The 24,972-nt window shown below is 38.7% G+C and overlaps 1 protein-coding gene and 1 long non-coding RNA gene across 7 annotated transcripts in view; both read left to right on the plus strand.

Annotated features, from left to right (window-relative positions):
- Positions 1–9,092, plus strand: part of LOC144645251 (uncharacterized) — a 109,137-nt gene extending 100,045 nt beyond the window's left edge. For 5 of the 6 annotated variants that reach the window (XM_078504737.1, XM_078504736.1, XM_078504738.1 and 2 more), the window contains 8 exons: positions 1,793–2,118; positions 2,879–3,098; positions 3,734–3,870; positions 4,953–5,163; positions 5,671–5,859; positions 7,122–7,589; positions 8,095–8,154; positions 8,921–9,092. In XM_078504737.1, the coding sequence (XP_078360863.1) occupies positions 1,793–2,118; positions 2,879–3,098; positions 3,734–3,870; positions 4,953–5,163; positions 5,671–5,859; positions 7,122–7,589; positions 8,095–8,153 (1,610 nt within the window). In that variant the 3' untranslated portion in view covers position 8,154; positions 8,921–9,092. Of the gene's footprint in view, positions 1–1,792; positions 2,119–2,878; positions 3,099–3,733; positions 3,871–4,941; positions 5,164–5,670; positions 5,860–7,121; positions 7,590–8,094; positions 8,155–8,920 lie in introns of all 6 variants that reach the window. The other variant, XM_078504734.1, reaches the window with a different exon arrangement.
- Positions 9,093–11,192: 2,100 nt separating this feature from the next.
- On the plus strand, positions 11,193–21,408 carry LOC144645706 (uncharacterized). Its single transcript, XR_013569331.1, has 3 exons — positions 11,193–11,258; positions 14,768–14,849; positions 21,195–21,408. It is a non-coding gene; the product is annotated as an uncharacterized LOC144645706 (long non-coding RNA).
- The last annotated feature ends 3,564 nt before the right edge of the window (positions 21,409–24,972 follow it).

Consider the following 24,972-nt stretch of genomic DNA (forward strand, 5'->3'; position numbering starts at 1 on the left):
TATAAGAAGTTTTCAGGCTTGGTTTTCTAGGGTTTGAATTTCAGTTTTTGATTCTAATATTTGATTCCAATATTTGAATCCATTTTTGTCCCATATTTTGTATCCAGCACTGGAAGTAGTGATGTACTACATCTCTAAGGCAAATTTGCCTCAGAGTGTAGTACATTACTACTGATGTTTTAAACCATTTTTAAGTCCTTTTTTATAATACTTTTAATGCTAGGGAGAGAAAACCCTTAAATTCCTAATAAAGTCACATTTTTTCCTATCGATGGATTGCAACAAACCTTGAGTATTAATTTACCTTTAAATTTCACAGTATGTTTTCTTCCATCCACTGTAATAGAAAGGGTAATCAAGTCGCCCGATGGCTCCCCATGACCTTTGCATAAATTCTCGACATCGACTCAAGATAGTTTCCACTTTCAGTCGTATTCTCCTATTCTTCGTCGCTGGGGCACAACTTGCATTTGCAAAATCTGAAATTAATAAGTCCGACTTCGAGGTGATCTTAAAAGGAAGAAGTAGGAGAATGGTCTGGGACGTTATTAAATTGTGGCGGGCTTCCAGTGGTTAGCGTCGAGCATTTTGGCGCGCTGTTTGTTCTTGGCGGGCTTCTTGTGCTTGACGGGCAACAACTTTCATTCAATTTTTTGTTTGTACCGAAGATGTTTCCTTCTTTTCGATCAATGGACACGATTTGGAGGAATCCTGGTCTTCCGCGTCAACTGTTCGTTCTTCGGAACTTGATTTGTGGTCCAAGACGTCGACTCGCATATTTCTCTGTTTATGGCGCATTTTAACCACATCAGTAATAAAAATCCATTCGATCGAAAATATTCGACTTCAGAAATATTTCTTCGAGCTGAATGCTGGCTAGCACTGCGAAAGACGTCCCCACATAATATTCTCCGGACCTCTCCAGCTTCGTCTGCCGAACCACTCTGGTACATGCCCGCCATTTAAGTCGCGGAGATCTTCGAACTTTAAACGCCGAATTTCGTCGGTGAACAGGGTAAACACACTATTTTCTCGAATTTTCTTGGTTCTTTGCAGTCCAAACGATCGCTCAAGGTATACCATTTCGTTTTTACGACAAGCAACGGCGAAAAAATACGAAATAACATGGCAGAGATTTTTAGTATCGACACATTGTCGCGGACGAAAATAAAGTAAATTGATCATGTTCGTGGTTTCCAAATTCATATCTGCCGCGAAAACTGATCTTTGGTGAAATCGACAACGCTGACAGATTGGATTAGTGTACACACTCTAGGTGCGCAAAGGAATGTGTGAAACTTATTAGGGATTAGTTACTTGAGCTCAAAGCGTCTTCATTTCCATGACGAAAAGGGGTCCCTGGTGCGTGCAATAAGAATCGGGCTCTGGCTTCTTATGTCTATCCCAGTCGTTGTGTTTGTTTTTCTCTATTTTCGTATATTTATTGCTGTAAAATTACTCTTAACTCCACTTTTATCGCTGCAATCTCAAGAAAAAGATCGAATTTGTAGTGCGAATCAGAAAAACTGACCAAGAAAAATTGAGGCCCCATTAGGGGGGGGGGGGGGGGGGTCCCGAGTATCCCGTATCCCATTAATTTTTCGCCTAAATATCCCGTATCCCATTAATTCCTGAAAAACGTTGAAGTTCGATATCCCACAATCTCTTTTCTTAATATCCCGTGTCCCTATAATTTTTCCCTGAAATATCCTGTTTCCCTATATTTTTTCCCAAATATCCCGTATCCCTAAAACCCCTAATGGGGCCTTAAAATTCTATCATTTCTTTTCAGTTTGCCGCAAACGTCTTGACCTGGGTTTCTTGATTGACGGCTCTGGAAGTATTGAGGCTTACGGTCGAGGAAACTTCAGACGATGTCTCAACTTCGTCCAGAGAGTAGTGGCTTCATTCGCCATCTCCCCGACACAAACTCGTGTTGGTATTGTGCTATTTTCGCATCGTGCGTGGCTCATCGCTAACTTCAGACGCTACAGAAACAAACAGAGCGTGTTGCGTGCTATAAGTCGCATTAGATACCCGAGAGGTGGCACTAGAATTGGACGAGCAATGAGATTTGCCAGATATCGGTTGTTTAAAAGGAGAACAAATAGACGAAAGGTGAGTATACATGAAGTTTTTCCCTCTTGTTCACAGTGGTAACGATTTCTCCGCGTTTCAGTTACTTTTTAATCAATTTTCTAGTACTTTTGAAAAGAGTTTTTTAACTTTCCTTTCAATTTACGCCATGTTAAAATCCGCAAAAAGTGTTTCATATTTTGCTACTTGTTTCGTTTGATTCGTTCCTCGTGTTTGCAGAGGTGGTACCGCAAGCGCTTATAAAATTTTTCAGTGCGTTTTTTAATCCAGTAAATAAAACTCGTAATCTCTGATAATGAATATTGAGCCGGTCAACTTCCTCTAAAACGGACACCCGTCGGGACTGGCTCCAACTGTCCGTCTTCAAGAGGTGTCCGTCTTATAGGGAGTTTAGTTACAGCAAAATGACTGAGAAACGGCAGAGAGGGGACCAACCGCAGGTGTTAAGGGGTGTCCGTCTTTTTGAGATGTCCGTTAAGAGAGAGTTGACTGTTATAGCCTCTATGGGGCTGAAAAGGGCAATCAGGGCGCGTCCTATGCTCGAGAAAAAAATTCAAGATGATAATTTCTGGAATAATTTCTGGCGGATGCGGATGCAAGTTGTGAACAAGTTGCAAGTTGCGAACGTGTGACACCCCATTCTGGAACTTGCAATGTTTTTCAGTCGTCATCGTTGCGCTGCAAGTTGCAATAATATTTCCCTCGAGTAACATGGCCTATATATAGTGTTATCACAACTCCTTTTCACAATGTAGTTCAAAATTTGTCTTCTATCTTTCAGGTCCTGATTGTCATGACTGATGGTATTTCACAAGACAGGGTTGGGAAGCCGTCACGTGATCTCAGAAAGGCGGGTGTGCGTATTTTGGCGCTTGGAATCGGCAGGAAATTCAGACGAGCTCAGCTCAACCAAATGGCGGCGAACCCACGATATGTGTTCAAAGCCGGTTTCAGAAGCCTTCATCGTGTAGTGAGATCAATCAAAAGAACGGCTTGTGGAGGTAATAAGCTCAAAACAAAATCGCATGAGTTAGCATGAGTTTATTTGGCGATGGTGACAAAACGCAGGCAAATGAGCGCTGCGCTTCTCCCAATTTGCGCCTCAATGGGATGGTCTGTTATACTTGCGCTTACGTTGCCAATGAACACCGGGCTTAATGTAATGTAATGTAAAACTTTATTTAAACACGGAAAATCATCAGTAAATTAAGCTTAAGTAAAAAAACTAAAACTAATTACAATTGCTTTACATGATTGCCGTGTGGGAATCCGATATATCAGCTACCTTCTTAATAATTTGCTTAAAATTATTAACAGATACAGCATTTTTAGGCATTTGGGCAAGTTATTTCAAAACATACCCCGCTGTAAGAGAAGCTTAATTTTAAATAATTGGTGCTTGCATTGGTTTGGGTAGAGCCAGCTTTCCCTCAGAGTCTCTTAACTTATAAACAGTGACGCTGAGAGAAAAGACTTTGAAGATAATCTGGGGCAAGTCCATTCATGGTTTTAAACATCATCAAGGCTTTCTGTTTCTTTCGTCGAAGAAAAATCCTCTCCCAATCGAGGGTGGAAAGGAGGTGGTTTGAGCTCGCTTATTGTTGACATGATCTTTATCACGTTGTATATTTTGTAGTGCGTCGTGATCAGATACGCGAGATGAAGTTGAGACGTAAAGCTAAAAAACGGGATTGGCGATGGAGAAAAAGACGACCCAGGAGACGACGACGTCGGAGACGAAGGAGAAGAAGAAGATGGCGTAAGTTTTGTTTGGTCATGTACTAAAACCCATCTTAGAGCAATTTTCGATTGAGTGTAAAATTTTGCTTCACTACGCTAAGTGATTGGTTTTAAATCGCGCGCTACTTTCTCGACCGGTCAGAAGTAAAACCAAAACCAACCTTGTCTCGCTCGCGCACGTTTTCCCGCGCTTTGCACCCGCTAGATGTGTTTGCTTCGAATTTTGATTGGTTGGCTGGATTGTCTGTGCCTTTTTTGATTAGCCACAGTGATTGTTGGTTTTACGACATTCAAACGAAAAGCGCTCTAGTAACCACTTGCTTAAAATTTTCCTTCGATTTTTCCAACTAACACAAACTAGTTCAAATAGGAAATATGGCTTTTAGCTTTTGACATTTTCTAAACTTTGTATCCGAAAATAACTGATTTATGCCCTTAACTCTCCAACATAAAACACACAACAAATTAAATCAAAAACAAAAAGTAGCAGTTGGTTAGAGCGCCCAACCGGTATCTGGGAGACCATGGGTTCGATTCCCGTCGGGGACTCAGATTTTTTTCTTTGTCCCATGCTCGTGTCATGTTGAATACTTCATCTTCATTATTTATTACCGAGCTTAAAATTTACCATCTTTATTATTTACTAAAAACAATTTATAGGACAGTAGTGCCCACAATGGACCCGACATCAGTCCATTGATTACATATATATATCGCGTTCATTTTTCCCGAGGTCCCCGCACTTCTACTATTAAAAGACGGAAGACCTGGCCCGGTTCGTTCGAAAGCCGTTTAACACTAACCCAGGATTAAAAGTTGATCGAGGGTTCAATTTCTCTTTTATAAAATTATTTAAATTGCTTATGTTTTGTGGAGTTAGAGATTAGTAGATGTCAAAACTGAAGGACAGAACATACAAGCAGAAAACCTCACTGAATAGTTGAAAAACTGAAATCAAAATTCACGCTAATCCTGGATTAGCGTAATCGTGTTTGAACAACCCGGCCTGTGGAACTAGACTTTTCACAAAATCTCACTAAACGTCTCTAGATTAGCGAGAACGTAAATAGGTAAATCTTTATGATCGGTCAATTCTCTTTGCAGCGTGGGGAAAGAAAAGGAGTGTAATAATTGTCAGACCTGATGAGAATGACGACAAGGGCAATAATAGCCTCAGTGATAATAACAATGCCGACAGTGTTAAGGACAGCGAGAGTGGTAGTGGCAGTGGCAGTGGTAGTGTCGAAGACGATGGCGAATCGTCTGGTGATTCACTGCAAGTACGGGCAAATCAACGAAGCGAAATAACTAAAGTTGAGACTAAAGGTGAGTAACAAAACTAACAAATCGAAATCGAATTCTGCTTTGAATAAACTGCAAAGACTAGCACAAAAATAAAACGGAAACCAACAGACTACGAAAAGTGTAAAACTGAAGCAATGACGGCGACCTTTATTAACTCTCCCGATAATTTCAGAACGTAAACTAGGGGCATTTCGCAGTTCATAGATTAAAAAATCATCAAGTTAAAATAAAAAAACACAACCTTAAAGGAGGTTTGGATACCCGATCTTAATTAGCATTGATACTTACGATTTTAGTTCTCCATTTACTCCGTAGTTTTTGTTTTTATTGAGAAGATATATCAAACACTCGAGACAGTGTCTCATCCGCTATTCAAACACCTCGAATTTCGTCAAAAATAATACGCTGCGCGTCGTATTTTCGACTCTCTTCTCGGTGTTTGGATATCCCGATGAAACACCGTCTCTTGTGTGTCACAAAATGGTTGAAGGATACAGTTCTAATAAACCATATCTATTTTTTCTGCAGTCAACAAACCAAGTGTGTCCCCAAGCTACTTGTGGCATTTTGGATCATCTGGAAACAGCTCGGTCGCTTTAGATGAAGTGCGTGGTCGCGCAGTCCATCTAGAGGGCGGTGCCGCTATCTCGAACACAACCGAGAGAGGTCTTGTGGCTGATACAAATGGTGGATGGCTGTCTCTCAAGGAAACCAACAGTGAGTAGTTATGCAAAGTTAACAAACTTCTCGGGACTATTCGTGTGTCATATTTCTGCTTTTATTCATGGTTTGCGGCCATTCTTTTTACATACAAGTTACAAAGTCGTGGTTGCCATGTTTGTAGTAATAATGAAAGAAGCAATGCAAAGGAGAAATATTTTGTTAATGTCCATCAACACGGTGTTTTTGACGTCACATGCAAACCAAACGTCAATAAAAAAAATCTCTCCTTTATTTATACTCTTTTTAGGCAATTCGTCTCCTAAGACAAAGTTTTCTCTGTGTGTATGAGACATTCTCGCCTTCAATTAAATGTCGATGTTGATCATAGACCTGTTTTAGTGAATCCGGCTGAATCTGTTTAAGAAAAATTCTTGAATTTTGTTTCAGATCACTAGTTCAAAACGTTGTGCGCATGCAATGATTTTGTGTAATTCTTACATTTTGTGAGATATTCGCAAGCTTGAAACAGAAACTCGAAAGCTCAAAACGATAGGAGCGTCTCGCATCTTTGAAACCAGCTTAATTTGATAGTAAACGTTTCCGTAACAAAGAAGAAATATATCTTTTTTGGTGGTATAATTATCTGTCATTCAGGATCAAATTTTAAATTTCTTAAATCCCAGGAATGCTCACAATTCTGGGGGCTATGATGGCCTAATTAATAACAATAAAAATTAAAATTTGTATAGCGCAATTTTCATGATGAATGATCAAATTCGCTTTACAAGAATAAAAAGATAAAAAGTAAAAATAATGATGATATATATACAAGATTTACAAACCTAAGAAATAAAAACTAAACGTTAAAAGTACGTCTTGAACGGTGTGTCTTAACAGTACGTTTAAAAACTGACAAAGATTGATTGTGACTATTAAATTTCACTGGCCAAACCGTTTTAGAGTTTTGGCGCGGATGACATAAAAGCTCTAGCTCCCAAAGTTGATAACTGTTTAACGCTTGGAATATCTGACATAAGGCCCAACTCCCTTCTCCCAATTCCTGGGCTGTAGGTATCTTAGCTGAACACTCCAGGAGTACACGGGGCTGACAGTTTATTTTACTGGTAGGAGCACTTTGTCGCCCTCTTCCCCCACACAAAAGGCGTTGCTTTTCTTGTCTATAAATTAATTTTGAGATTAGATAAGAGATTGATTCTAATCAAGAAAAGGAGCAAGTTGATTAACGGTCCATTTTAATGGTGGTATATCTCTCATTCAGGAGCAATTACTGAATCTTCTGAACTCTTTTACCACAGATACCTGCTTTAGTGACCCCGGACATTGCGCGGATAAAGGTATGACGGTGATGTCCTGGCTCAAACTCAACAAGACTTCACTGACTAACACCACCAGCTCGTACATAATGTCAAGTGGCGGCCAGTCCACCGCGTCTCGCGGATTTGCCGTGGTCTACTTCCCCAAGAAATACATCGTGATTCTAAGCACAAAAAACAAGCAGTGGAAACTAGACACGCCTGTTCTGCCGAGCGGATGGTTCAACCTCGCTTTCACGTGGCGGGAAGCCGATCAGCTCAAGTTATACGTGAACGGCACCCACGTGGCTAGCAGTGATCCTGCATTGGTGTCCAGGCCTCGCGATTCGTTTACAACGTTTGATATTGGACGGCCAAACAATTCGGATAAACCGATGTACAGATTCCCATTACAGATCAATGAATTAGCTCTCTGGGAAAGGGAACTTTCCGAGCAGGAATTAAAATCAGGTAAACTACTTTTATCCTACCCTTTTTGGTGTATGAAGTACCTACTTGCTCTCCAATTTCGAAATACAGTACTGAAAAGCTCCAAATGCAAGACCCTTTTTAAGACGATTTGAGGGGGTGGGGCTTAATTTAAATCGTACATCAGTTAGGGTAAGCATATATAAGAAATAAAGTAGACTTTTCAAAGATTTAGTTCTGTTTGATAACACATTTTCACAAGACAGCAACCTAAATAGCGTAAAACTGCTTTGTTTCTTTGTTCATGAATGGTTACGAGAAACCATCTACGGGATGGGGAGCTTAATAGAGAGGGGGGTTATTAAACAATTGAACTTCCAGAGGGGGTGGGGCTTACTGGAGAGTGGGCTTAAAAAGATTTGGGCTTAATAGAACCTTAACGGTGGTAACGGATGAAAAACTCCGGAAGGCCTACAAAATTGGAAGAGATCAACGTTGACCAAGTACAATGTGGAATGTTCATGAAAATTATGTTTCATCTTTTTAGTGATGAATGTGCAGTCCAGTCAACACAGTAAATCACAAAACAAAGTGAACAAGAATTAAGGTAAGATATTATTTTTATCATATGACACTGTAATGGTCACATAACTCGAGCTGTAGATTATTTTAGGGAAATGAAAACATCCCTATGACGTCACTACATTTTCATCTTAAAAAAAAGCGGTTCCTCGAGTTAATTTGAAAGCACTCATGGGCATTTAGTAAACCACATAGGTAGTAATGTCCATGCTAAACTTAACAAATGTTAAACGTCACAGCGTGCACTATTGAGTTACAGATGCACGCGAGAGGTTGCTAAGCACGAAAGAAGCGTTAGAGTCACTCAAGCTTTTTGAGTTTCTTGCAGTCGCATCATATCAGCGCGCGCCCTTAGGTTGAAAGCATACGTCAGCGTGCACCCATGGGCAACGCGCGCTTTACTTTAGTTTTGCTAATAGAAAAACTTTCGTGCTTTTCTTTAAACAGTATCTTGAGTGTATGTTTTTTCCTTTGCGCCAAGGCTTTCTAATTCTCACAAAAGTGAGTGCAGCGAACATGAGCGTCACTCAATTCTCGCCCCTTACGGCTGGTTGGTGTGTAAAGTAATAATGTGCGCATGGTTTCATTTCTCGAATACTCATCTTATGGACTGCGGACGCCTATCTTAGCTCGCCATAGCAAGCAAGAAGCAAAAATAATATGAGAAACAGAATGTGCCTACGCGAAACGTACCCGCTGCCATATTTTTTCCCACGTTTCGCTTCCTGCTCTTGCGACCATTCATGTTTCAATAGAAGTCCATTAATCTTATGGTTTTTTATTCTTTGCAGATGTCACATCACCATAGCAACAAAAAAATGTAGAGATGTTCCGTGGCGGGCGCTGCTTTCTTTAAGTCGACATAATGTTAACAAGCGCCATGTTTATTAGACTGTGTCTAAGCGAAAATTTTTTGTGCATTTATTATTGTGCCACTTGAACAAATAAATTTATTATCGTGAATTAGTTCCTCGTGTCTTTCTTTGGAGTGTGTTAAAAGTTCGGGAATATAAGGGCAATGCATAGACGAAAGTAGGAGAAAACGCGCATTAGAACGTATAAATGTAGGCATAGTTATACGATGTAGGGACGCACGGTGTAACCAAAGGGCAAACACATAGGGAAACCCACAGTGAATGCCCGGGAACGTTAATAGCGCCGGAACCCGCCGGTAACCCACGGGGATCACGTTAGGTTGGGTGTAATCTCATAGTAGCCTAATCCCTAGGCGTTCTGCGGCTCGATCAAAGAGCCGTGAGCCGTGACGTCTCGAGAGAGACCCAGTCTTCGCGCTAACAACGGAACATGAAAGAACGCCTAGTGTCTAGGCTGAACCCAGGGATTGGTGTCAAACCAAAGTAAGGTATCAGTAAGGGGTGGATCTCGGCCAAAGATGGGTGTCGGACAACTTTGGGTTCTGGCCCAGAGTTCATTTTAAGGTTAGGATTAGGAGAAAGGAGAAACGAAAGACCACATGGGAAACGCAGCTGGACCGCACAGTGAATGTACAAAGGAACGCTCAGTTCGCACGGATAACGTGTAGTGAAACGCATGGCAAACGCTGGGGAATGCAGGGGGGATGCACGAGGTACCAAAACCGACTAATACACGATCAACAGACAAACAAACATACGAGAACCTGGGCCCCTGTTGATACCAGCCAAGCGCTGATGGGGCCACCCTTCCTAAATAAAGTTGACTTGACTTGAGAACCCACAACGATTGCAGACAGAACTTGGAAATCCACGGACGAACACACAGAGATAAGATTCAGCTAACATTAGATGTTGGCCAAAATTGGGCGTCGGACATTGATAGGTGTAGGGCGGGCTTAATTGATAAACTGTTGGCTTTGAATTTTGGTTAGTGCGGAACTCAGGAATAAATGCAGAATGCACATGCTACTCCATTACCATGATAACCCTAATCGTAGCCCTCGCCCACACTTTAAAACTAATCCTGGCTCGACACCGCAACACCCAATCTTGGCTGACACAAGCCTCTTGCATTTCTCTTGCATTTCCATTGGGTACCGGACGAAGAAAACGCTGGAGAACGCAATGGTACTTACGATGAAACATATATAGCAAAACGTGAGAATTAAAACGAAAGGCAGCGCACGGGGAATATGCACAGGAGAAGCCAAAGTTAAAGCACGAACGAACTAAGCGTTAAAGGGACTATGTCACGGATTTTAGCCAAACTTATGCATAGGAAATGACCATCAAATTCGTTTTCATAATATATAAAATAACCTCTTAAAACACTGAAGAAATATTTAAATAACACACGCAAAAAAGGTATGGATGGCCAAAAGTGTCGAAGATTGAAACGGATTGCGATATGGGTTTTTGAAATACGGTCCGACGAAACAGTTTTCAAAGTTAATCTTGTCTGCTTATAACTTTAAATTATAACGCCCGGGAGACACATTTGGTTGCAATGAAGCTATGGTTTTGTCATTTAGAATCATAGAATTAATTTCTTTGCAAACATTTAGTTTCATAGTGAATGTTTAGCAAAATTTAATAACATAAAATTAACTTAACCGTGACACAGTCCCTTTAAGCAGACTTATCAGAAAATCACAGCGAATGCACGAGGGACGTAGGAACCCACGCCGTGATGGTAAACTGGGGTTGGGTGTCGACACAGGGTTAACGTTAGGGATAAATAACGGATAGCCACGTACGAATAGCACTGGCTATGGGATGTGAAAGCACTGGAAAACGACGGAAACGCACAGTGAACGTATGGTAAATTACGCAAGGAAACGCACGTAAGAACGCACTTGAGAAAAGATAAGGGTGTTTAGGATAAAGAAGGGACAAGACAAAGAATGGGGAACGCACGGGCAAAATAAAACAGAATGCCCTTTTGAGGACCCAATCTTCACAACTAAAATTAGGATAAACAATTCAACTCCAAAAAACGTGAACCTAAAATTACTTCTTGATCCACTTTGCCAACGTGAAACACAAAAGGAGCACCAGGAAGAAACCCCCTGGGAGGGGAGGGGTGAGGGATATCCCACAATTCCTATCAATCGACCAACGTGACATGGTGCTGGCTTCGACCGAGGAGATCAAGCGAGGAGAAGGACATTTTACTCGTTATTTGCAATTCTTGGTATGTAAAAAAAGCCTCCTACTCTCATTTTATTAAACAGCAATAACGTATTAAGGCAATAGTTAGTTTTTTGGCCTTTTTTTCATTTTAGTTCAGCCAAATTTTGAATAATGAAGACGCGAATATGGTGTGACACAAGAGTCCGCCATATTGCGTTAATAGGTTGTGTCCATTTAGTTTTTTGATTTTTTTTTTTTTTTTTTTTTTAAATTTTATAAAATTTTGCAAATGGCGATTTTAAAAAAAAGCAACTTTGATGAGCAAGCCTCAGATACCAAAATAATTTAAACAAGTTTGTTATCACAAGTTCTAATTACATCAGCATCCACGTCATAAATTGCATAGAAACTTGAGTGAATTACTGCTTGAAAATTACACAGAACTGATAAATTTATAATAAAGAAATTATTGGCACTGGCAAGATGTTTGTATAACCTACTTTTAAAGGTCTTTGCACACGTGGTGACAAAACACAGGGACATGTGGCAGCAACATGTAGCAGCTAAAAAAATCATGTGTTGTTTACACTAAGGGGAAATGTAGCAAGGACGTGTAGCGGGGACATGTGGCAGCAACAAAATCATTGTTGAAGATCATTAGAAATTCCGAGAGGGTGGTCTCAATAGTCAATTTTTGGCATGTCAACACGAATTCCTGCAACATTTTGTCCCTGCAACATGTTACACAAAGTTCAGCGAGTTGAATTCCGTGCAACATGTTGCAGGGACAAAACAGCTTCAATGTTCGTGTTGCGCGTGCCAAAAAAATAAACAGCACACACAAGGGGACGTGTCGCTGCGACAATAATGTCCCTGGAACATGTCCCTGCTACATTTTCTTGCATGTGTACACATTGTGATTTTGTTGCAGCTACACGTCTCCGCTCCATGTTCCCTCAGTGTGAACAACACATGATCCTGACATGTCCCCATGTGTGCAGAGACCTTAAAAATATTAATTTTGTAAATCCCATTTTATTCATGACCACTGTTCAAGGGATTATTCCTGACAGCAATTAATTAAAGATAAGCAATGTGTTGTTCCAGAAAAAATCCATACTCCTCCCATGGAGGATCTTTTGGTTTGAATCCCCCCACCCAACTGGAAATTCGAGTTAAGCCCCCTATACTTTCCTTTAGAAATTTTGACCTTTGAGTCCCACAACCCCTTAAAATTTTCCAATGACATTCCATGGGGTGGGTTCGAATATAAAAAATAATTAAAAGCATAAAAATAATTATTAAATAATTCCCCCAAATCTGACCGTGGTCCAACACAAAAATCCTTCTGAAAAAAACCCTTCTCAAAGAGCCCATGGACTTATATTTAGTTACAGCTCGTAAGGAAAATAATTTATTTTCTGATTATAAGTGCCTTTAGTAGGGCTTGTTTTGTGGTAAAGGTTGTTTTCATGTCGTTTTGTTTAGTGTGTGTATTATTCTTGCATACACAGTATACCAAACAATTGAATAGCTTGATGCAAAAGAATGCTTAGTGACTTTAAGGATGAAAAATCGTTTTTTCCTTCAAACGTGCCTGAATTTTTGCTCAAAAGTGCCTGAATTTTTGCATGTGGTCTTCGATTAAATAGAAAATCATTGTCCTTTTTTTTTTCTTAAACTACTTTGTGACGTAAGCTTACGTTTGAATTATTTTGGCGCGCGAAGCCGAGGCAACAAGACTTTCAATCAAACCAGTTGAAAACTCACCTTGCGCATTAGAAGTCCGCTTATTTTCGCTTATTTGACACATATTTGCGCCCGTCTGGTGGTGAAAGGAAATCATTAAGTCTGGAAACCCGTAAGCCACTAGCATATCTCAAAGAAGCGAGATGTGTTGCTGCCTGAAGATTGCTAAGCCCTGCCAAGACTGGCGGTAAACTTGGCTTTCGAAGGCGCATTGAGCCAGGCGAGGTCTAGAAGCAACTTCTGTTCCAAAAAACGTTATTTTCTCGAAGTTTTGGCTCATTTGCCTCGTGTTGCCGCGTTGAACGTTTGGAAATAAGGAGGTGCTTTTAGACTTATAAAAATTCTCTTAGATTTGGCGATAGGAGTTTGCGTATTTCAGCTACTCAGGGATATCCCATAATAATCTTTAATGGATACGTCATTCGATACGCATTGTCACAATAAACAAAGTTCGTTCAGCACGGCAAAGACGGAAAACGCTCACTCAATCAACAGAACACAACAGAATCGACAGAAAAGGATATTGTTACCAAGAAAAGCAACAAATTGCTTCATTTCGACAAAAAATAGCCCTAAGCTGCGATCCTTTCCAGGAATAAAGGGCCTGAATGTTTAAAAGAACGATCGTTGCTTTTGAGTCAAGATCAAATTGCGTTACGCGTGACTACGGAGAGAAACTGGGGAAAAGCGAAAACATATTATGGATTAACCTTTAGCAGCCTAAATTTGCTGACTGAAAACGAAACATTGAACATTTGGCGAGTGCATTTGTGGTTAGAAGCTGGCGAGAGGAAAGGGCAACGGCGTAAGTCGTTTTTGTTTAAGTATTTCTCGTTCATTTTGCTATATATTTTTCACTTTTTTTCACTGTTCAGTCGCTCAAGTTTGTCGATCGGTCAGGTTCAATGTTTATATAACATTCGTGACACTTAACCCTAACCTTAACACTAGCTGACCCTAACTTTACTTTACTGTAACTGCTAAGTTTAATCCTCATCTCTCTTTGAAATCGAAAGGCTATTTGGCTTTGTTGCCGCGTGTTATTGTTTTAAAGTGACCATAGTTCTAGTTTTTCTCGAAGACAAGGTGCAAACCAGAAATTTTAATTCGAGGACAATGTTTTTCCATTAAATTGAAGACCACATGCAAAAATTGGGGCAGGTTTGAAGGAAAAAACGATTTTTCATCCTAAAAGTCACTAAGCATTCTTTTGCATCAAGCTATTCAATTTCAGTCTCGGTATCCAGTCCAAATTGAGACCCAAAATTGCAAATTTACATTTGAAAATGTGCAGTTCTAGAAAATATCCATACCCACTTCATGGAAGATCATTGAAAATTCTGAGGGGGTAGGGGGTCTTAAAAGTCAAAATGTTTAAAAGGAAAGTACATTGTATGAATCTGATCACTCCTTTTATTGATGTACCGTATTTACCCATGTATAAGTTAACCTTAAATTTTACCTAAAAATTGGTCCAAAAAATCGCCCTCGACTTATACATGTACATGGGCCAAACTTTTCGACCAAAGTACCAGTTAGATAAATTCTGCATGATTAACATAACAATTGTTTTAATATGTTAACAAACATCTACATAAACAACAGTACAGGTTACGATGTCCTTTCGCTTTGCTATGTGTCGTTAAATTGGCATTTCAAGTTGACTTTAATACGATTTATCCGCTTAACTATAAACCTGAATGTTGTAGAGACTCACTGGCACAAGAATTGAATAAAGAGCTGACTGCATGATTTTCCACTCACTCTTCATGCATGACCCAGCATAAATTTTAATATACGGTAATATTCATCTTTCTCCAGAAAAAGTGTCAAGCATTGAATGACAAGAGCTGGACAACAGAAGTGAAGAGGAAGCTGGACAACTTGATTTAAAAGTGTTGAGGTTAGTTGATGTTTAACACACTACTACTGTTTACTGTAGACTTGTGCACTTCATATGATGGGATGCTTGGATAACATGTTTATTATGATGGCACATGTACATGTATAATCAGGGATGTAGCTAAGAAAACACTTAGCCGGCTCATCAACAAGCTCAGCTGGCTTTTCTGGCCTTGACAGCTCTAAAAGGTTACCTTAGCCTTTGTTTTCATGTGAAATTTCAGCCGGATTCAAGTTCTCTTTCAGCCGGTGAAATTAGCTGGCAGCCGGCCCTTAGCTACAATCCTGTATAATGCAGTTCCTGTTTATTTTGAGGGTGTACCTTATAACCCTAACCACTTTTTGTCGAGTATTTCTGCACAAAAACTTTGGATTGGGTAAAAGCCTTCATTTTCTTTGCCCTGAATAAATCAATCTTCCTTATGGCTTTTGACCATGTTAACTGGATCTGGTAAATGAGTGTTGTGACTTATTTAATGGAATTTTAGCTCTGCGTAGATATGTTACACATTCTTTATCTTAAAGTAAATGGTTTGAACCCAGGAGTATCAGTAGTTCGTATAGCATGATCGTCCGGGTGAGAGTAGTTCTGAGAAGAACTGTTGTTGGTGACTGACGTTTCGACAACCTGAGCGGAAGTCATCTTCAGAGTCAAGTGAAAAGTTGTTGTCAGTCGATGATGTTATAAGTCTGGTCCGTTGAAGCTGATTGGTCAGTTAAGCCGTGATGTTATTGGCTGTAAGACTCGTGTAAAGTTTGTCATCAGTAATTGGTCAGTTTCGATCCGTCTATTGTTAGTGTAATTAAGTCGTTCTGTTCCGTCTATTGTTAGTCAAATTAAGTCATTCTGTTGGCGGTTCGTTTGTCGCTTCTGTTTACGTCGTGAATAAGTCGTTTGTAAGGTGCCGGTAGTTGTTGACATCTGTTGATAGGCGTCTGTTCTAAGTTTGTGTACCAGCTTTCCAGAGTCAGTCGTTGAAAATAGTTAGTACTGTAGGTTAAGCATTCAGCAGAGTCCCAGTCGATTTTGTGTTTAGTAAGTCGGTGGTGTTCAGAAATGTGATTGTTGACATCACCATTTCTCGTCGCTCGTTTGTGTTCAGTCAGTCTCGTGGTCAAGTTTCTACCGGTCTCTCCGATGTAGGAGGCCTGGCAGTCGGAGCATTTGATTTTATAAATCGCTCCCTGTCTGTTGTTAGGTTCGTCTCTGTCTTTAACGTTGGTCAGTAAATGTCGTAACGTTGTTATAGGTTTGTGAGCTACACGGATATTGTAGGGTTGTAGGATCCGCGCAATAGTCTCAGAAGTGCCCTTGATGTAGGGTAAAGTCGCTGTAGTAACAGATGTCAGATTTCTGTCAGTTTCAGTAGTTCTGTGAGTGTTGCGTCTAATAAAGTCAGTATTGTAGTTGTTCTTGTGGAAAACGCGGTCAAGGTATTTGTTTTCGTCAGATAAACTGTCTGGTGTGTCACAAACTAGTTGCGCTCGTCTCGTCAAAGTCTTGATAGTCGTAGCTTTGTGGGAAGTCGGGTTGTAGGATGTTTCGTCCAGTAATCTGTCGGTATGCGTCGGTGTTCTGTACACTGTAGTTCGTATTTCGTTGTTGTCGCGGCTTACCAGACAGTCAAGAAAAGGAAGTTTTCCGTTTTCTTCGATCTCCCTGGTAAACTGAATGTCGGCGTTCTGTTCGTTTAGGTGTTTGTGAAAGTCGGGGTCGCCGGTTTCCGTTGTTGTCGCAGAAATTGTGATGCAAAATATCGAGGAACGCGCCCTTGCAACTTGCCGACAAACGATACCGCTCTGGTTACGCTACGTTGATGATACCTTTACCGTCGTACACAAAGACGAAATCGACGACTTTCACAAACACCTAAACGAACAGAACGCCGACATTCAGTTTACCAGGGAGATCGAAGAAAACGGAAAACTTCTTTGTGTACGGCGGTGTACTTTTACCGCCGTACACAAAGACGAAATCGACGACTTTCACAAACACCTAAACGAACAGAACGCCGACATTCAGTTTACCAGGGAGATCGAAGAAAACGGAAAACTTCCTTTTCTTGACTGTCTGGTAAGCCGCGACAACAACGAAATACGAACTACAGTGTACAGAACACCGACGCATACCGACAGATTACTGGACGAAACATCCTACAACCCGACTTCCCACAAAGCTACGACTATCAAGACTTTGACGAGACGAGCGCAACTAGTTTGTGACACACCAGACAGTTTATCTGACGAAAACAAATACCTTGACCGCGTTTTCCACAAGAACAACTACAATACTGACTTTATTAGACGCAACACTCACAGAACTACTGAAACTGACAGAAATCTGACATCTGTTACTACAGCGACTTTACCCTACATCAAGGGCACTTCTGAGACTATTGCGCGGATCCTACAACCCTACAATATCCGTGTAGCTCACAAACCTATAACAACGTTACGACATTTACTGACCAACGTTAAAGACAGAGACGAACCTAACAACAGACAGGGAGCGATTTATAAGATCAAATGCTCCGACTGCCAGGCCTCCTACATCGGAGAGACCGGTAGAAACTTGACCACGAGACTGACTGAACACAAACGAGCGACGAGAAATGGTGATGTCAACAATCACATTTCTGAACACCACCGACTTACTAAACACAAAATCGACTGGGACTCTGCTGAATGCTTAACCTACAGTACTAACTATTTTCAACGACTGACTCTGGAAAGCTGGTACACAAACTTAGAACAGACGCCTATCAACAGATGTCAACAACTACCGGCACCTTACAAACGACTTATTCACGACGTAAACAGAAGCGACAAACGAACCGCCAACAGAACGACTTAATTTGACTAACAATAGACGGAACAGAACGACTTAATTACACTAACAATAGACGGATCGAAACTGACCAATTACTGATGACAAACTTTACACGAGTCTTACAGCCAATAACATCACGGCTTAACTGACCAATCAGCTTCAACGGACCAGACTTATAACATCATCGACTGACAACAACTTTTCACTTGACTCTGAAGATGACTTCCGCTCAGGTTGTCGAAACGTCAGTCACCAACAACAGTTCTTCTCAGAACTACTCTCACCCGGACGATCACGCTATACGAACTATTCTTTATCTTGCACTCTTGTTCAAAAAATGATTGTTGCAATAGCAAACCAGAAGAAGGACTTGAAAACTGAGCATTGACATGTAGTAGTAAAAAGTACAGTTTTCGAGCGCCATTCTTAAAATTTGTTGCACTTTGATGGCCTCTACCAGTGTAATAGCAAACCAGAAGAAGTACTTGAAAACTGAGCATTTACATGTAGTAGTAAAAAGTACAGTTTTCGAGCGCCATTCTTAAAATTTGTTGCACTTTGATGACCTCTACCGGTGTAATAGCAAACCAGAAGAAGTACTTGAAAACTGAGCATTTACATGTAGTAGTAAAAAGTACAGTTTACGAGCGCCATTCTAAAAATTTGTTGCACTTTGATGACCTCTATTTGACATTTTCTTGAATTACCCAGACCTGTTCTCCAGTATGTTTTATACGTACATACATGTTTTGCTGACATTTTTGTGTCATGTGATCATCATGTGATCATTGAAGAAAACATACACTACTTCAAAAAACAAAAATGGTAATGTACAGTATTGCTCCAAATTTGGATGAAGGGATTGGTTATAAGGTATTGAGTAAAAGTTTTGGCAACTTTGCTTTCTAATTTTGTGTTTTGAGTAATGCATCAGTAATCTTTTACCTTGTCGTGGCTCAAATAATTTATTTTACTGATATGTACTTGATCAAATGTGTGACATGTTACTTTATTGTCACGTGTGAAACATAAGCTTCATGCCACAAAATTCTCTGCTTTGAATTTTTTTGTTTAGAACGCAATGAAACATGTTCTGGCAATTTGAGGATATTTCAACGAAAATTCGCAAGAACAATTATAAACAAATTTTGTTTGCAAGGCTTTTACACAATTAATACTCAGTACATTTATCTTAAAAACCTCAAGATTTCTTATTTTTAAACTGTTTTATTTTGATTAATTTTGCTTAACCCCTGAAAATATGTTTTAGTGAAAACTAAATTGTGTCCATATACATGTACTTTCCGGCTTATTTATATGGCAGATGCAAATAGACTACATACGTGTAAGGTTATGATAGCGAATTTCGGATTTAGAATTGGCCCATTATAATTGACCTGGAAAACTGGTTTTCTTATTCTTTCCACAAGAAAAGGTGTTTTCTAGGAAACAAACTGCATCAGTGTTCTACATAATCTAATTCTGACAATATATAATGTAGCTATTTTTTTAGCAAAAAATGAAAGAAAGCAATTTTTGAACTCTGTCACTCAGTGGTAAGTGTTTTTCCGGCCAGGCAATCTTCTGGTATTGAATGGAAAACATTAGGAGTAAAAATGAATTGTGATCCTCTCAAGAAACAAGATTCTGATACTTTGAGGGGATTCTGTTAATCACCCCCGTCAGCTCCCTCACTTTCGAGATATTAAATTGAACATAAGAAAATAAATTTTCGTATCTCCAAGTAGCCATGTACATGGATAAATTTATACATTTCAGTTATTTAGCAACCAAATCCTTGAATGCACTTCCTATAATCACTACCTAAACCACAGTTTTAACTCCTTGGAAGCTTAAACTTTGTCCTATTATGATGTTTTATAATTTGTCTGTTTGCTATCTTTAAATTTCTTTCTTTTTTCCTAATTGTTTATTTTTCCCTTCCTTTCTTTTAAACATCAGTTAGCTCAAAGAACTCAACAGGAATGCTACTCTTGAAATTCAAGAATAATTAATGAAGACTCTATGTATATAAATAAAAATTATTGTGTAAACAGAAATGAGTTGAACATTTCCAAATATTTTTGGAAGAGTTTATAAAATTGGATGAAGGTCATTTACATGTAAACTACCTTGATCATTTTTCTAAAAAAATGACTGTTGAATATTTCCAAGAAGTCCAAATATGTTTAGACTACATAATTATTATGTTTAGTAATCATGTCGCCGTTGAAGATTGCATTAACAATCAACCAGTAATTATGTTATTTATTTTAGTATTCCCTGTTCTATAAAAATATCTGCTAGACACGTTAAAACTTGACAAATTTTCAACACATGCTTGTCATGTACTGCCAATGCCACTGCATCAGTGAAAGACTATGGTGACTGTTCTGAGTTGGTGGTGGGGTGGAGGGGGGTGCAGGGGCGGATCCAGGATTTCAAAAGGGGGGGTGTATGGCAGACCATTAGGGCCTAACCCTAACCCTAACCCTAAGTGGCGGCAGACGGCGAAATGTGGCGTAACAACAACCAGACATGAGCGATAGCTAATTTTTCTTTCTTTATTTATTTTCCATTTAAAATAAAGTGACATTTCGAAAAAATTTTTACCGAAAAATGGGGGGTGGATATCCACCCTATCCACCCCCCTGTAACCACCCCTGGGGGTGGGACTAATGGAGTAAAGTGGGGTAATTTAAAAAAAAAGGCTTTCAAGTGAGGGCTGGCCAAAAAATAAGGTGTAAAGAGAGTGTTCTAATGACAACTATGTTATTTCAAAAATTCTACCAGGATGTCTAAAATAGCATTTCTGAGGTTCTGACAATTAAAATTTTCCCATGAGAACATATATCCTGCCCCCCTTCCCCTTCCTGCTTTGTTATGTACTATCTAGTATCATAAAACAGTATCCCTTTTACAAGTTCCAAATGTTATTACAACAAACAATGCATTATTGCATGCACTTTCCGTGAGGAAGTAAAATATTTAAATAATGTATTTGGAGTTCTTGATTTTACTGTTTTTCATGTAGACCTGTTCCAAAATGGCGGTATTTTCTTTTTTTCCTATTTTGAATTCTCTATTTCAACAGGGCACAAAATCAAATTAAGGATTAAACTCAATCCAAAAATAATTGTGCAGAAATACTAACATGACAACAAAATTCGGCAAAGAAAAAATGGGGTTGGGGTACAAATGTAGGTACACTTAAAAACATCAATACATAAAGAATAGTAAAAACTCGTTAAGATCGAAATGGATTAAGAATTTCTAAACATAGATGGAAACCAGCCTCAACTGGGGCTTTCTTTGTGGTTTTAATCGTCACGCAACACTTCACCTGTAGATCGTTACTATGGCGGTCATGTTGGTTGTCGCGTTTTTTTTTATTTTGATTGTCACACAACACCAGGCCTGTGTACCGAAATTATTTATTTTCCCTTTTAAAATCTGATACGCTTATTGTAACTACTGTTATTTATTAATTTATCGTTTTATTTTATTTTCGTGCAGGTTGTTGGATGGCATTGATGTTTATGATGCGCATGGCCTTCAAGACAGGAAAAACCAAGACAAAGACAATTGCCCAAGGATTAATTAGAGGTAGAAAAAGAACTAGGTAGGCTTTTCTTTCAAATTATTTAAAGATAATTGAAGCCAAAAACTATTTTCTGTCCAAAACCATTCACTAAGGCAATAAGAGGCGAGACAAGCTTACCACAGAACTTGTTAATTGTTAACTCTTTATTAAGAGTGTTTTTTTTTTTTTTTTTTTTTTTTTTTTTTTTTTTTTTTTCAAATCAGAACTTGGCAACTTGCTGGGGCAAATTCGAATTCGAATTGCAAGTAGGCTCAAGTAGACTGCAAATCATTATTGAAGCATTGTGCTGCAACATTGCAAAGTTGTGCTGAATAGAATATTTGGTTTGACTGGTACTTTTATTATCAATCATTTCATCCAGCACAATACGGAATGCCATGATTATGAATTGTTTGTCAAGTCAAAACTTTGCAAGATATTTATTATCAATCAGTTTCAAGCACAATGTTTTTTGCCCGTTTGAATCGTCTGGAAAACCAAAACTTTGCAACCAGTTTGTCAATCAGAATTTTCCTTTGCAAGCAAATTGTCCTAAAATCAAAACTTTGCTAGAAAATTAATTTCTTTAACCAGTGTTATGTCAATTGTTGGCAAAAATTGTTTTCTTGTTAACATCGGTTTGAACGGTTTTAATTTTCCCGCCAAAAGACTTAGAAAAATACGGGCGCTTTAAATACGCATGCGCCATTTTTTAAAAAAAAAAACATTCTCATTTATTTGCTCTGTATGTATATTCTTTTGAAAAAAAAATATTTTCCCGCTAAAAATCGTACAAAAATACGGGCGCCTAAAATACGCATGCGCCGTTTTTTTTTAATTTTTTGTAGTTCAATTTTAACTAAAAAAAATTGTTATTAAAATTTAACACTTATGTATAGTTAAGTGTAACGTTGTAACTCAATAAAGTCAAAATTTTGTTTGTCACTTTGTTATCTTAAATAAAGTTTTCAATAAATGCAAACAAGTGTTTTGTGTAATTGCTTTTATTCACTTCAAGTATTTTCTAATTATAAGTTAATTAGTTAATAGAAATCAATCAAATCATTAAAAAGGTGTTAAGAAAAAATCTTCCCTTTATATACTAAGACTTTTGGCGGGAAAATTTAGAAAAATTTGCACAGCGTTTCCCCTGGCAACTTTTTGACAAAAAATTCAAAATGGCTTCCCTTGAAAACTTCCCGCCAAAAATGTTCGAACATCACCTCGTGCAAAAAGTTGAAAATGAAACGCCAATTTGTTTCCTGTACTGTAAAAAAAATCCGAAAAAGATTTTGTAGCGAATTGCTTGTCCAATTTAAACATTGGAAGATCTTTCTTTTCAGTTTTTCAAACTTTTTGCACGAGTTGATGTCTCGGATAAAAAACCTTTTACAACTGGACATAGTTTGTAACACAGGACAGACTAAACGAAAAACTTCAAGATATTACCCGGAACGATTTATAATTTACAACAGTTATGAAGATTTTTGGAGCAGTAACAGACAATTTAGACTGCAACTTCAACAATTTTGAAATCAGCTCGAACGAAATTCAGCTGTATTTTTTAATGCTATGTCCTGTGTTACAACGAAGGCCGGCAGTAAAAGGTCTTTTTCCACTTACAAGTAAATATACTACACATGAGAAAACCCAAATGCCTGGTCAAAGAAACAGAAGCGATTCTCCAAGTTTATTCCCACCCTTAACACGAACATTTCAATCTTTGAAAAAAGTAAAGTAAGATTTTAACTTTATACTGACCACAGTAAACGTACGTCAAGATGAAAATAAACAATTTGTTCCTATTAAAGTCTCATTTGTTTACTACAGTTCCTTTTAGTAGTCAAAGCCGTAAATTTTTCCTTTAAAGCAATAACAATGCTGTTTCGTTGACGTTGCAGAAGACCGTACAAGATAATTTACGGTTAAAAGGCTTTCAAAATAGTATTTTTGCTTCAGTGTGTCACAATCATTTAAAAGCCATTTGCATTATTTTAGTTACTCGATGCCTTGACTTGTTGGCTATTTTCTTTGTAATTAATTTTCAATTCAGTTCATCCTTGAATTCGCTTTGAAATAACAAAAGAGAAACAGAACTCTTTCTTTAATCAGATCACAAAATTATTTCAATAATAAACTTTGTTTTGCGCCTCACCAGAAAGCAATGATATAATCAGTGAAAGTTGAAGAAACAAACAAGACAATTGTGAAGTCGTATCTCTTGACACACAGTATAAGAAGTTGATCGTTTGTTTTGCTTTTTTAATAAATCATCAGCAATGTTTTTAATTTATTATCTTTTTCCTTTTCAACTGGAATTTGAAAATCCTGACTTTGAAGCTGCAATTATGTATTTTTCCGAAAATTTGACTGAAGTCGATTCCTAACAATATCCATAATCGTTTGTTTCTAATTTGCAATTGTCTGTATTTTAAATCGTTCACTATGTGGTCAGTATAACTGTAAAATCTTAAGATTATCGAGACTTCCTAGTCTAAGTATCTGCCGAACCAGGCATCAGGGTTTTACATATGTACAACAAGCTAACAATAAATGACAAGAGAACATAGGCTTAGACGTCTTCCGAAGACGTCCGTACGTAACTCAAATGAATGCAAACCAAAGCTGAAACTACGAGTGTCTTTTACGTTGTGAAAACAGTTAAAAATAATAAATGGTTTCAACCCTGTCGTATCAGTAATTTGTGTAGTGTGATCGTCTGGGTGAGGGTAGGTCTCGAAAGAATTGTTGTTGGTGGCCGACGTTTCGACGACCTGATCGGAAGTCACTGATCTTGAGAGTCAAGTGACAAGTTGTCTGTCAAACTAAGCTGTATGTTTCGCCGTCATGTTGTTGGCTTTTTAGCTCAAGATTCGTATAATGTTCGTAAAAACTGATAGCATTGTCAGTCGTTGTAATTTCTGTTCGTGTGTTGTCGGTTCTTTCCGAATCAAAGTTTGTTCGTGGTTTTGTTGAGGTCGTGAATAAATTATCTATAAGGTGCCAGTAGTTGTTGCAATCGTTCGAGAAGTGTTTGTTCTCAGTTTGCGAGCCAGTCTGGCTCCCAGAGTTCGAAGCTGAAAGCGGTTTGTGCCGTAGGCAATGCATTCAACAGGGTACAGGCAGTCAAGTGTGGTCGTTTGTCAATGGTCTACATCAATATGATTTTTGACATTACCATTTCTCGTCACTGTTTGTGTTCAGTTAGTCTCATGTTCAGGGTTTCACCATGTAATATCTCCGATGCAGTTGGCCAATTAGTCGGAGCAATTTACAATGTGCAATGATTTGGGGAAATCTCTTCTGTAGATAAAAAAACATGAGCCAGTTGTTCTCTTGTCAAGCACAATAAAATTCAGTTGATGGAGCAAACATTCTTTAAGGCGACAGGCACTATTCAATGTTTCTTAAACATGAAATAATATAAATTGTTGCGTACAATTGTCGAATTTTTAAAAGCTATGTAAACACATTGAATTAAACACAAAAGGCACACTATAAATGGACTTGGCTCCCCTTACCCCACCCCTCCCATAAACACGATCTAATTTGCAATTTAGTTTTTACACGCGAAGGATAGGGCATTGTACAATAACTCTGTTCATTTTTAAATTTGAATTCCACCGTAAGAGAAGCTAACAATTTCTCGAATTTTGTGGTTGAAAAGATCGTGAGTTAATAAAATGATGGCAATTCAACAGCAATTGTAAA

This window comes from Oculina patagonica, chromosome 3 (genome assembly GCF_052425735.1).
Source record: "Oculina patagonica isolate OP01 chromosome 3, crgOcupat, whole genome shotgun sequence".
NCBI classification, from domain to species: Eukaryota; Metazoa; Cnidaria; class Anthozoa; order Scleractinia; family Oculinidae; genus Oculina; species Oculina patagonica.